Here is a 14,602-nt window from a genome sequence, read left to right as displayed (position 1 = left end):
TGCTCCTTGGAAGAAAAGCTATGATTAACCTAGGCAGTGTATTAAAAAGCAGAGACATTACTTTGCCAACAAAGGTCTGTCTAGTCAAAGCTATGGTTTTTCCAGTAGTCATGTATGGAGAAGGCAGTGGCAACCCACTCCAGTACTCTTGCCTGGAAAATCCCATGGACGGAGGAGCCTGGTAGGCTGCAATCCATGGGGTCCCGAAGAGTCAGACACGACTGAGCGACTTCACTTTCACTTTTCACTTTCATGCACTGGAGAAGGAAATGGCAACCCACTCCAGTGTTCTTGCCTGGAGAATCCCAGGGACGGGGGAGCCTGGTGGGCTGCCGTCTATGGGGTCGCACAAAGTCAGACACGACTGAAGTGACTTAGCAGCAGCAGCAGCAGCAGCAGCATGTATGGATGTGAGAATTGGACTATAAAGAAAGCTGAGCACCAAAGAATTGATGCTTTTGAACTGTGGTGTTGGAGAAGACTCTTGAGAGTCCCTTGGAATGCAAGGAGATCAAACCAGTCCATCCTAAAGGAAATCAGTCCTGAATAGTCATTGGAAGGACTGATGCTCTAGCTCCAATCCTTTGGCCACCTGATGGGAAGAACTGACTCACTGGAAAAGACCCTGATGCTGGGAAAGACGGAAGGCAGGAGTACCGGAAGATAGAGGATTAGATGGTTGAATGGCATCACCGACTCGATGGACATGAGTTTGAGCAAGCTCTGAGAGTTGGTGATGGACAGGAAAGCCTGGCGTGCTGCAGTCCATGGAGTCACAAAGAGTCTAACACGACTGAACAACTGAACTGAACCATAGGAGAGGTCCTCTGGGGTCCAACTTTACCTATAGTTCTTGTGACAAATGTGAAAAGACTTCATAAGATGGCAGCAGGCTATCTGTTTATTTATTTATTTATTTTCAATCATTCCACATGTTTGAGAATAGCTAACACCGCTTACCGCGCGCCAGGCACTGTTCATGCATTTCCTTAATTCTTCTCACATTGTTCTAAGAGGACAAGCGGTATTCCCATTCCATCCTATACATGAAGAAACTGAGATGGAGCGGTCTGGTAACTTGCTCAACATCACACCGCTAGTTTAAACAGTCAATATTTAAAAATCAATATCTTGTCTACATCCAGCAGCGACCAATCAACATATTTTGGTAGGGTGGCTTCTCCCGGAAGCCAGAAGCGCTCCGCCCCGCCTCTTGTTTCTCTAAAGTCGAGTATCCAAGGGAGTCAGAGGAAGTCACACGGCGCTCACACTTACACGGCCGGCGCCCCCCGCGGGCAGCTAGCTAAAGCCGAGGTGGAACTGGCGGAAGTGACGTTATCAACGCGCGCCCGGAGTCCTGTGGGATCGGGAAGGGTCGCCGTGGCGGGCGCCTGGGCCGCTGGGTGCTGAACTTCGTTTTCTCCGACCGGTAGTCGTCTCTGCAGTGACTCCAGGTAACCACCCTGTTAGCTTCTCTCTGAGAATTACTGCAGAGCGGTCACTGCAACGACTCCCTGGGGGTGGTGGAGCGGAGGGGCGCGGAATGGATCCGGAGACCGCGGGGGCCGTTCCTCTGGCTCGCGCTGCCGCCCCTTCGGCCTGTCCCGGCCGTGGCTCCCGCCCGGCGCCCTCAGCGGTGGTTCGAGAGCAGCTTCCCTGTACGAGCGCTGGCGCCGGGTGCTGGTGGGGCCTGAGGCAGCACAGTTCCGCTCATCCAGAACTCTGCCATCCCTTAATTCTCTTTATTGAAAGGTATATTCACCCTGGCCTGTGCCCACCTGTCTTGCTACCAACAGGGGTAGTTTTATAATAAAGTTGCGCCTGAGACTTTTTAACGTTTTGTCAGAGGCCGGAGACTTCAGGCACGTTGGGGCATAGTACACAAATACAAAGGTGTCCTTGTCTAGGCCCTGGACGGTGTGGTTTTTGCATGTAATACTCTAGGTAGGCGTCTCTGAAAAGATTATTCTTGATTGAGGTACGCAGACACGAGGAGACTACGCAGAATTTATTGATTCTTTTCCCTTATCAGTGATTATCTCCCCAAAATATCAAATTTGACGCGTCAGTTACCAAAAGATGAGGAGATGCTGCAAACGACTCTTTTCTGAGGATAAATTAGTGCAGTAATAACTGTGCGGTTTTAAGGACACGGGAGGAAAGATGGTCAGTACCATCACTTCGAGTTAGAGATGAGCTCTAAACAGTGATAACATTAGGCCTCAACTACTTCCTCAGATTTTTTCTCTAGACTTAGTTTGCAGAACGGGGTCAGGAGCCACCAGTTTCTGGATCAATCTGTTCGTATAAATGAGTGGTTTCAATCCTGCCCTCATTGTCTCTTGCCTCAACCATAGCAGTGACTCTTAAACTGAACTTCCAGCCTCCAGTTTTGTCTCTTAGAGTTCATTCATACTCTCGCTACAGTAGATCTACTCATGGTGCACTTCAAAACCTTGTCACTGCTTGTATTGCTTATGTAATATACATTTGCTGTCTCATCCCCTGCAGGAACAGTCCATGCAGTCATGCTTGGTTTGTTGCTTGCATGCTGTTTCAATTTTTGTCTCTTTGTGCTTAACCTTTCTTCTGCCTGAAATGCTGAGTGTAAATTCCTACTCACCTTGCTAGAACCGAGTTAGACGGTCCTTGCTTTATAAACACACTCTTCTGAACCCTTGACAGTTCACATTGCCTTCTTTTCTCTAGCATGTATGCATTCATTTGGGGCCTCCCGGGTGGCTCAGTAGTAAGGAATCCACCTGCAGTTGCAGGAGACACCAGTTCGATCCCTGGGTTGGGAAGATCCTCTGGAGAAGGAAGTGGCAACCCAGTCCAGTATTCTTGCCTGGAAGATCCCACGGGCAGAGAAGCTTGGTGGACTATATAGTCCATGTGGTTGCAAAAGAGTCAGACATGACCTAGCTACTAAACAAAAGCATACATTCATTCATCATCAACATGTTATATGTCAGACACTGTACTAAGTATAGAGATTACAAGGACATATATTCCTGGTTTCTTCACTCAAGGGGCTTAGCATAGTGTGTGTCCGCTATTATAGCACTGAGGTTTTGCAGTGATTATTTGCATATCCTATACGAATTGAACTCTTTGATGCCAGGGACTATATATATATATCCTCTTAATTTTTATATTTGCAGCACTCTGTTGTTGTAATAGATTAACAGTGTCCAAAAGAGCATAATTTTCTTACATGTCTGTTTTCGGAAGCAGCTTTCTCAGTGTTTGGTCTGCTTTCCCCTGATGGGTATGTAGGATATATAGTCTTCGGAGTCCTTTGTCCTTTCAGAATCACTGCCAGGTTCTGAGTGCTTTTTTATACAAGTACGAGCTTGAGGTACATGCGCATCTTTGACATATAATTTGTAACTTTAAGATCTATATGTTCTGTGTGAGAAAACCTTACTAGATGGGTAACATTTAAACTGAAATCTAATAGTAATAGCTGACATTTATCCTGTGCTTACTGTGTTATAACTGGATGCAGTTCTTAAGGTATTAATCAGTCCTGTTTGAATCAGTCGGTTCTCATAGCAACCTTGAGTACAGGAGTCCATATGAACTAAACTGAATAAAAGGTCTTTCATTAGTCACTCAGTTCTTTAACCTAAAAGTAATTTCAAATGTGTAGCCAGTAAAGAGATGATTTAAGGAAAGCCAGGTACGGGCATTGGAGAAGGCAATGGCACCCCACTCCAGTACCCTTGCCTGGAAAATCCCATGGATGGAGGAGCCTGGTAGGCTGCAGTCCATGGGGTCGCTAAGAGCTGGACATGACTGAGTGACTTCATTTTCACTTTTCACTTTTATGCATTGGAGAAGGAAATGGCAACCTACTCCAGTGTTCTTGCCTGGAGAATCCCAGGGACTGGGGAGCCTGGTGGGCTGCCGTCTCTGGGGTCGCACAGAGTCGGACACGACCGAAGCGACTTAGCAGCAGCAGCAGCAGCGACAGCAGCAGCAGGTACAGGCATATTGGTATTTGTGTGCTCTGAAGAGGTAAAGTGTTACATATATAAAAATATGATGTCTTATTTTTATGTCTGTACAGCTTCTATCACAGTATGTTATTTATTTAAGGTAGTTTCTCAATAAATGATCATGCCAAAGTGTATTGGATACAATTCAAAATTTATTAAACTTAATGCCCGAGACATTATAGAGGATAGAAAACTGAATGAAATATTTAAAAACTTTAGTACCGTGTATACAGTGCATAATAAATATTTCTACTCAGATATGACAGTTTCCTTAGGAATTCATTTTCCTTGGATATTTTTTCCCAAAAGTTTTGAATGCTGTAAACATTCAAAACTTAACATTTAACATTATAAGACTATAAATTGAACACATAAAAAAACAATTTTTGTCCTGTTGACTCTTTTGCATGCAGTCATGAAAAACATGGAAGGAGTAAGAGTTCAGCTTTGTAAGGTGAAAAGGAAATGGATTCCAGAGTAGCTTGATTGGGTTTTTAAATTTGTTTTTTGTATAACCGTGAAACTGATTTATAAGGCTGTATAGTTTACCTGTATTCTTACATTAAACTTCACAGCTTTTCAAAGCAGCACCACTGTTTCCTGGTGTGCACGAAGATAACCCACAGAGCCGAGGAAGTCTCCAAGAATAGTGTGCTGGGGATGCTCTAGGAAAAGACTGAATGCTGAGGCAATTTCCAGTCCAGAGGTTTTTGATTTGCCAAGAAGGTGAACGTCATGGATCAGAACAACAGCCTCCCACCGTATGCCCAGGGCCTGGCCTCCCCTCAGGTAATGCAGCTGGAGGGAGGGTGCATATAGGACAGGACCTGCATTGTTAGAGATACTGTAAAAGGGAAGGAAGGGAATTAATTCATCTGTTGTTGAAAATGGACTTATGTTTTTTTAGGTCTTCTTTATTTCATTGATAATTTCCTTCAGATTTTTAATAGGCATGATAATGTTTGGGAAGTTTGGAAGCTAAAATATATATTTGTCTATAAGACTTAATCTTTTGATAAACACTTATGAAAGTGGTCTGAGTGATTATAGAGTGTTTGATTTCATAAGTAACCTAATTATTTTCTAGCTTTATCTTTTCCTTTTTATGTTTAAATTTCCAAATAACATATCTGCTTTTAAAATTTTTAAATAACTTCTGTTTAAAAATACCCATTTTAAGTGTGTGTTTTGATAAGTGTATGCACCTTTGAAAGTTCTGAAACATTTCAGTTAGCCTAAGAATCCCTCTCTGCCCCTTTATAGTTACTCCCCTAGGCCCAGGCAACGGCTGATCCACTTTCCAGACGTAGAGATAGTTTTGTCTGTGCTAGAATATCGTGCAGGTGGCATCATACCAGTCAGTATGTGCTTTTTGTGTGTCTGTCATCTTAGCCCAGCATAATGTTTGCATATATCAGCAAATTCCTTTTTGTTGCCAAGTGGCCCTCTTGTGTGGATGTACCACAGTTTGCTTTCCAGTTGCTGACATTAGGGCTGTTTCTAGGTTGAAGCAATTATGAATAAAGGTGCCAGTACTCTTGCCTGGAAACTTCCATGGACGGAGGAGCCTGGTAGGCTGCAGTCAATGGGATCACTAAGAGTCGGACACGACTGAGCGACTTCACTTTCACTTTTCACTTTCATGCATTGGAGAAGGAAATGGCAACCCACTCCAGTGTTCTTGCCTGGAGAATCCCAGGGACGGGGGAGCCTGGTGGGCTGCTGTCTATGGGGTCGCACAGAGTCGGACACGACTGAAGCGACTTAGCAGCAGCAGCAGCTGTATGTGTATATTCTTCATGTCTGCTATGTTTTTATTTCTCTTGGGTAGATACTTAGGAATGGGATTGCTGGGTCATTGTGTAAGTGTGTGTTTAACTTTATAAGAAAGTACCCTGCATGTTCTCAAGTCCTACCAGCAGCGTGTGAGAGTTCTCGTTGCTCCACACCCTCACCAGCACTTCTGTTTTCACTTGATTCTAAATGTAAAAGCGTTTTCCTGTTGACTTACGATCTTGAGCATGTTATCAACTGCTTATTAACTGTTTTTGTATCTTCATTTGTAAAATGTCCTTCACATCTTTTGCCCATTTTTTTATTGGTCTGTTTGTTCATCATTTATTGCATTTTGATTGTTCTTTATTCTGCATACAAGTTCTTTCTCAGATGTATGTATGGTAGATGTTTTCTCCTAATCTGTGGCTTAATTTTTAATTTTCTTAATGGTATCTTTCAAAGAATGGAAATTCTCAATTTTTTCAAAGTCTTAGACCATTATTATTCTCTAGAGTCTAAAGGGTTAAGCATCTTCCTAAATTCTCCCGTGTTGTTCGTTGAATTTCACACTTAGGTCTACTTCTACATCCTAAGCTCTTACCTACTATGCTGCTATGCTGCAGTGAAGAAGAAAGTGATGTGTGTGAGATGACGGCTTAGTAGCCCCATTTGTTCTCGGATGGTGCCTGTCTTTGCACATCTCACTTGCAGTTCTACCAGCCGAGTTCTGCAGACATTTGACACCAGCCAATCTAACCCATTGTTCTCTAACTGTCCACAGGGTGCCATGACTCCTGGAATCCCTATCTTTAGTCCAATGATGCCTTACGGCACAGGACTGACTCCACAGCCTATCCAGAACACCAACAGTCTGTCTATTCTGGAGGAGCAGCAACGGCAGCAGCAGCAGCAGCAACAGCAGCAGCAGCAGCAGCAGCAGCAGCAGGCGGCAGTGGCAGCCGTCCAGCAGTCGACGTCCCAGCAGGCAACCCAGGGGCCCTCGGGCCAGACACCACAGCTCTTCCACTCACAGACTCTTACGACTGCACCCTTGCCGGGCACCACTCCCTTGTATCCCTCCCCCATGACCCCCATGACCCCCATCACCCCTGCCACGCCAGCCTCAGAGAGCTCCGGGATCGTGCCGCAGCTGCAGTGAGTTCTTCTTGTGTGTCCTGTCCCTGCCCTGGAGGGACCCCCCTGCAACTGCGCTGCTGTTCTTTGTTCTCAGATGGATTGATTTATTTGTGTGGTATTAATGGTGATTATGCATCAAAACTTGCTTTATCTTACTTGAGAAAGGGAAGGAAAGCTGTCTTAGTGAGTCAGTGACCCCAGTAAAGGTCTCTCATAACATCTTCAGAAATTTGGTAGCTGTGCTTATATGCTTGGGCCAGTGAAGTCCAGTTTGGATTGCATTATTGTTGTCGACATTTCGCTGTAGCTGATTAACCAGATCAAGCCTTATATAGTCTCCCTTCCTTGTGGTACTATAAGTCTTTGGAAAGATTAATTGCAAAGTCACAGAATCATTATCGTTCATAGTGGTTCTTGTTTTTCTTCATTGTTTATTATAAGGGCTGCATATAAATCTTTGAAGAGTTGTGTCCTTCCCACAAGCTGAGGATGGCTGTTCTTGCCCTAAATGGATTTTTCTACCTATGTGAAGTGGGTCCTGTATATAATAGAAAAGGGGTAGGGGGACAGGTAGGGAAAATTGCTCCTCCCTGAAAAACAGATATCCTCATATCTGTCAGTAAGAATTATGTAGCTTTTGCCATTAGGAAGCTTATAACCACATGAAGGGTTATTTGTAATAAATACATCACCCAGTTTTCATGCAAGTCATTCCTAATCATTTTTAGAACTAAGTAATGTTTAATCATGGATCATGACTGTTACACAGAGACCTAAATCTTGCCCTGGGTGTTTGTTTGATCTGAAACTATTAAAGAAAACAAAATAATTTTAATGATTTTAGAAAGATAAGCACTTATTAGTTCATCTTTGTAAATACCATATGCTGTTGTCTTGCACAGTTACCTGGCTCCTATGCCCATTACAGTTTGCACCTTTGGTTTAAATTGTAATTTATACCCAGTTCAGATGGGTGTTTATTTCTTGCCAGCACCTTAATATTTCTGGTATTCCACAAAGCATCCCCCAAAATTCACAGAACTGTGGAAATTAAATAACATACTTTTAAACAGCCAATGGATCAGAGATCACAGGGGCAGTTAGAAAATAGTTAAGTCAGATGAAAATTAAAGTACTGTATAGGGCTTCCCGAGTGAGGCTAGTAGTATAAAGAATTGCCTGCCAATGCAAGAGGCACAAGAGATGTGGTTGGATCCCTGGGTCAGGAAGATCCTCTGGAGTAAGAAATGTAACCCATTTCAGTATTCTTGGTTGGAAAATTCCATGGGCAGAGAAGCCTGATAGACTTAACGGAAGCCTGATGGAGCACAAAACATATTTGGGATGCAGCAAATATGGTACTAAGGATGAAATTTATAGCTGTAAATGATCACATTAAAAAATAAGGAATATTTCAAAGCAATAACATTACAACTAGAAAAAGAGCAAACTAAACCAAAAGCTGTAAAAGGGAGTTTTTGTCTCCCCCCTGCCATGCTGTGGGGCGCAGGCGCCTCAGCACAGTTATGGAGGTGCAGCTCCAGAATACCAGTTGCTCCCTGACATCAGGGGGAGCAGAGGGCAGGGTGGGGGGGCCCCTCAAAGAGAGGAGAAGAGAAAGAAAGTTAAAAGAGTTCATTGGACCTACATAATAAATATTGATGTTTGGTTTTCTTGATCTACTGAGAGTTAGTTCATTGGAGGAAAAAGGTTTCCTTCCTTTGTCAGAGATGATTGAATTTTTGTTTCTCCAAGATACTTAATTTGAAAGAAGTGAGAAAGTCATACCTCAGTTAGGAGCCATGCATATACAGAGCAGTATCTTCATCTGAAGACGCAATACTAATAGTTATTACTTCATAGTGTATTGTAAGTACTAAGTGAGGTTATCTATGTATTATGTTGGCGTGGTGTTTGGTACTTGTTAACACCTAATGTCAGCAATTAAAACATTTGTTTAATTTAAAAAATTAGGAAAGATTGTGTTTTTTAGATAATTAACAGTAAATAATCATGTTTTCTTTTCAAATTTCTTACAGAAATATTGTATCTACAGTGAATCTTGGTTGTAAACTTGACCTAAAGACCATTGCACTTCGTGCCCGAAATGCTGAATATAATCCCAAGGTCAGAACAATTGTATCAAATAATAGTGATAACAGAATTTTCTTCCACAGGTCTTTAGATTAAAAAGAATAAGTTGTGTTTAAGTTTGTCGACACCAACAAAAGAAGAATTTAAAGCAAAATACGTAGCGTTTTTGTTAAATAACTGCCAAGTAAGAGAGTGCAAGAATATAGCAGTCCACAGGATAAAGTTTAATATACTTATTGTAAGGGGATCATGTAAAGTTACTGAACAAAATATGTAGTGTGATCCCATTTATGTTTTGAAAACTATAGAATAGAATGCCCGGCTACTTGGAATTTACTTCAAAATAATACAATTGGAGAATTGGGAAAGGGGCATATGAATGAGACAAGATTAGCCAAAAACTAGTAATTGTTAAAGTTGGATAATAAGTACAAGGAAGTTTAATATATTTTTATACCTTTGTATAACTGCCAAGTTTTTTTTTTATATAATAAAAAGATTAAGAAGAAAATACCTACAAATTTTCAGATTTTAAGATAGCAACCTAATGCATAGGGCAAATCCGTATGAGTGTAGCATTATAAGAATTAACCTTTTGTCTATCATAATTTTTTTAAGTTGAATACATAATTTTACATATTTTTTTTCCTAATGAAATGATAGTAGTTATCCAACCAGTAAAACTGGTTAAAGGAATTTAGGAAATGTGAAAAACTATAGAAGGAATTTAGAAAATGCAAAATAATTAGACATTTCCTGGGACTTGTATAAACTAGAATAAATGCTAGCGTTTTTACATGGTGGTAAAATTAGAAGGAAGACAGACTGTAGATTTTAAATTAAAATTGTTAAAGCTATCTAACTTGTCAGAGTCATCCTCATTAGAAATATGTGAAGTTTTTGTGTGTAATTAGGTAGCAGATATTACATTTTTAGAGAGGCCGTTGCATTTATATAAATGCCAATATATCAGTGCAGTTTCAAAAAGTCTACAGGAACAGGGAGGTCACTTCACTGTGTGTTGATACGCTTGTAATCTGATATAGTCCTTCTGGAGGTGGAAAGGTTTGTAAGTTGATTTGCCTAAAAAATCATTAATAGAACAGAAAATGGACAGTTAAAGTTTTGCAAATACCATTTATCTTCAGTTGTTGGGGTGTGCGTGACAGAATACACACATCTCGGCCCAGCTGCCTCTGTCGTCACAGTTTACGTGTTTGTTTCCTATGCAAAAGCATGTGTGCCACGTGGCGATGGAAGGGAGTCCTGTAGGGAACACACGACAGGTGTCGTGACTGTCTCAGTACCAGGTCCTTCTCGTTATTTGGGATGCTCTTGTTGTTGTGTAGTTCTCCTGAAGGAAGTCAGCGTCTGACCCATTAACTGTTGTCTCGGCTGTTGTAGCGTTTTGCTGCTGTAATCATGAGAATACGAGAGCCCCGCACCACTGCACTGATATTCAGTTCTGGGAAGATGGTGTGCACAGGAGCCAAGAGGTGGGTTCAAAGGAGTTCATTGTCCTGGTCTGCATGTTACAGAGAGATGGCTGTGTCATGGTATCTAGATGTTAGGCTACTACTTATATACAATTACAGTGTTATTTTTGTTTTCGTATTAAAGTAGTTGATTCTCATCACCTTAGACAGTGGTGGCTTCATTTTCTTAAAAATAGGCATTAGTTTAGGATGTGTGTTCCAACCTGATTTCTGTATAACTCAGCATGTGTGCGTGCCAGACTTCTGTCATTCGTGACCCTGCACTTGAGAGCCTTTTGTCAACAATGATGTTACTGCTTTTGTTACATAAGTCATATTTTATCCAACAAGTAAGTTCTAGGAATGGATAAAGAAAGACATGACATAAAAGAGGAATTAGTGTATGCATTCTTTGAGTTTAAATCTCATCAGTATTTTCCTATCAAAATGACGCTTGTTGGTTTTTATCTCAGTAGCAGTTTGTGGGCTTAAATACAGCAATATTAATGATAATGGTGATGCTGATATTATACTTCATATCCATGAAATCTGGGGCTATCAATAATTTGGTGAATTGAAAGGTATTCATTTGGTAGGCCTACAGTTTTCTGTCAAGGATGTGGGGAAGTTTCTCATCTAAATAATTGTGTTAGCTGACTTTGAGTATGAATAGCTCATTTTTTCTTTCCTAGTGAAGAACAGTCTAGACTAGCAGCAAGAAAATACGCCAGAGTTGTACAGAAACTGGGTTTTCCAGCTAAGTTCTTGGACTTCAAGATTCAGAACATGGTGGGGAGCTGTGATGTGAAGTTCCCTATAAGGTTAGAAGGCCTTGTGCTTACCCACCAACAGTTCAGTAGGTAAGTCTGAAATACATGGTGGTTGCTTTTGTCAACAATTTTAATTTATAATCTATTTAAACATTGTTCATGATAAGCAGAATAATTAGTTCAGTTCAGTTCAGTCACTCAGTCGTGTCCGACTTTTTGCGACCCCATGAATCGCAGCACGCCAGGCCTCCCTGTCCATCACCAACTCCCGGAGTTCACTCAGACTCATGTCCATTGAGTGGGTGATGCCATCCAGCCATCTCATCCTCTGTCGTCCCCTTTTCTTCCTGCCCCCAATCCCTCCCAGCATCAGAGTCTTTCCCAATGAATAATTAGTATGTAAGAACAAATGATATACTGATAGGTATATTTATTGTTGAAGTGTCTTCCTGATTTCTTTGGTAATACCTACTATTCTCACCAGCCTCCTACCTCTCTATCTTCTAACTCAGTGACACCCAGAACTCCCCTTTACTGGCATGAAATTGATTCCCTTCTGTATGTTTCATCATTTTATTGCTCAATAAATAATTTTAAATGAATAAATAAAACCCACAACCTCTTGTATCAATTTTTCCCCCAGTTGTTTGAGTCTTTTGTTCTCCTTCCTGAAGAAGACTTCAAAGGCAGGTGGTCCCTGATCACCTCTCACAGCTTTTCTGCTCACAGCAGGCCCACGGCTTATCATGCCCCTCTTGCACCAGGACCCTTGCACGTCCCACTTTTATCCCTGGCACACTCTTTTGTTACTTTTTACCTAAGAAACTCCCACTGGCATTTCATGTATCCATCCCAGCATCTCCCTTCCCCAGAGAAGCCTGCCTTGAATTTTCCAGTAACTTAAACGCTGTCATACATCCTATTTTCAATCTGAAAAAGTGAGATTACTAGAACAAAACTACACCAATAGTGCATTTAGTCAGATAACTGGCACCCCACTCCAGTCCTCTTGCCTGGAAAATCACATGGACGGAGGAGCCTGGTAGGCTGCAGTCCATGGGGTCGCACAGAGTCGGACACGACTGAGCAACTTAGCAGCAGCAGCAGCATACCAATAGTGCATTTAGTCAGATAACACGGGGCAAGGTTCAGTCTCCAACCAGTCTCTTTGCTGTCACTTTGGTTAAATTGCCTGAGCAAGCGTAGCAGCTAGAAGATACTTCACTTTAAGGAGATGAGATGTGAATGATTAGAAAATAAACTGTGTGACTGGCAGATCTTATAGATGGATAATTACTGGGCTCTTTTAAGTTGATATAAACTTGTCCAGAATGAAACTTGATAAAGATCAGAGACTATGGAACATATTTATAAAACTCTTGTTCTTATGTCAGGAAATCCAGATTCATTAGAAACAGAGTTAGTTGGTCTTCAGGTGCTGGTGACAGGTCAGCCTCACTGGCTGCAGAGCTGGGCTTCACCTCATTATTCTGTGGCTAACCCAGTGCTTTCCCTTGTTCTGGTCCTCATTTTTTCTAAAGGCATGACCAGCTGTTAATTTAAACTGTTTTTGCTATTTTCCTTCTAGTTATGAGCCAGAGTTATTTCCTGGTTTAATCTACAGAATGATCAAACCGAGAATTGTTCTCCTTATTTTTGTTTCTGGAAAAGTTGTATTAACAGGTAAGTTGTAACAGAAAGTAGTGGTTGAAGTTTTGAAAGGGTCGAGAATGGCATTTTCTCAGTACTTAGAAGAAATATCACAGTGTTGGGACAGTTAACTAGTGACTTGCAGAGGAGCTTTGCCCCTTTTCTCTCTTCCCCAACACTGATGGGAAACATCCACCAGAGGTGGTGAGCTGAGGAAAGTCAGATCACAGACTTGCTGATTGAAGCATCACCTTGGCGGGGAGGGGTGGAGGTGAGCATTACATTGCATAATAGATGGTGTTTTAAGTTGGGTACCATTGTCTAAAACTTTGGTTTTCCTCAGCATTATCATTCTGCCTCAACAAAGGAAGATTCAAAAGAGCTTGGTTGAAAGCGGCAGTTGAGAGAGTAAGACTCCATCACTCTCAACCGCTGCCCTGCTGGGCTCTGCCCTTTTGCAGAGACCAACAGCTGTCACATGGGCAGACTGTAGGCATGGAAGGTGGCGTCATCTGTGTTGTTGCTTTGGTAATTTTTTTTTTAAAGCCAAATTAAGAAAATACCACTTTAAAAACAAAAATATGATTTTGACAAGGGATTCCATTGTTAATGTTTTAATCCCTGCATCTGTCTTACTGGATATGGAGAGAATTATGCTTTTGTGGTTTTGTGAAGAAATGCCATTTAAGACTTTTCTACTCCACTTGTCTTCGTAGGTGCTAAAGTCAGAGCAGAAATTTATGAAGCCTTTGAGAACATCTACCCTATTCTGAAGGGTTTCAGGAAGACAACGTAATGGCTGCTGTGTTCTCCTGCCTCCCTCACCCCCCCTTTTTTTTTAAACCAATCAGTTTTTGTACACTCAGTGGTGTTGTGGACGGCCCCACGTGGTAGAGGATGGGCGTCTGGTTGTAGGGTGCGGCACCAGGTGAAGCTTTCTTCCACGCGTACCCCCATGGGGTGCCGGAAGGGGTGTTGTTTCTGCACAGAGAACACCGGAGCGTCACTGTAAGTGGCTCAAACTGTGCTGCTACACGGGCAGTGCTGCCTGTTATTTATATTTAGATTTTAAACACTTACTGCTGTTGACAAGTTGGTTTAAGGGACAAAACTAAGTGTTAAAGCCACCTCAACAATTGATTGGACTTTGTTTAATTTCTTCCCCATAAACCACAGTTTTTATATTTCTACCAGAAAAGTAAAACTCTTTTTTAAAAAGTGTTGTTTTCTAATTTGTAACTCCTGAGGGTTATTTTTGTGCCAGACACATTCCGCCTTTTCAGTATTGCAGGACAGAATAGAAATGTATTAATGAAAACAAATGGCTGTACATATTTTTCTTCCTTCAGAGTACTCTGTACAATAAATGCTGTTTATAAAAGTCTTAGATTGATGTTGTAAATGAAACTTTGTAAGATTCATGTGATCATACTGTTAAAAAATTGTATTTTAGATATAATGCCTGAAACCATTTTAGTGTGTTTGCTTGCTTGCTTCAATCAACATTTCATTGGCGCAATGAAAATGGCAGAACTGTGAAAATGTACAGTTGCTCACAAAACGTGTTTATTACATCCCATATACTGAGCACCTTCTATTTCCCACATACCTTAATTCTCACAAAACCTGTAATCAGGTTTTGTTGCTTTTACACGAGGCAGGCAAGGTAGGTCCCACCCCAGGTTACAGAGCAGGT

General features: G+C 41.6%; 1 protein-coding gene across 1 annotated transcript; it reads left to right on the top strand.

The window, feature by feature from the left end:
* The first annotated feature begins 1,275 nt into the window (after positions 1-1,275).
* Positions 1,276-14,293, top strand: LOC102395512 (TATA-box binding protein). Its single transcript, XM_006076030.3, has 8 exons — positions 1,276-1,454; positions 4,580-4,793; positions 6,562-6,935; positions 8,957-9,044; positions 10,416-10,507; positions 11,179-11,346; positions 12,845-12,939; positions 13,623-14,293. Exons 2-8 carry the CDS (start codon positions 4,740-4,742, stop codon positions 13,700-13,702), a joined length of 951 nt encoding a protein of 316 aa, XP_006076092.1. The 5' UTR covers positions 1,276-1,454; positions 4,580-4,739; the 3' UTR covers positions 13,703-14,293.
* The last annotated feature ends 309 nt before the right edge of the window (positions 14,294-14,602 follow it).

Source organism: Bubalus bubalis, chromosome 10 (genome assembly GCF_019923935.1).
Source record: "Bubalus bubalis isolate 160015118507 breed Murrah chromosome 10, NDDB_SH_1, whole genome shotgun sequence".
Classification (NCBI taxonomy): domain Eukaryota; kingdom Metazoa; phylum Chordata; class Mammalia; order Artiodactyla; family Bovidae; genus Bubalus; species Bubalus bubalis.
The sequence above is the reverse complement of the archived record's forward strand: the minus strand, read 5'-3'. Positions and strand labels throughout refer to the sequence as shown.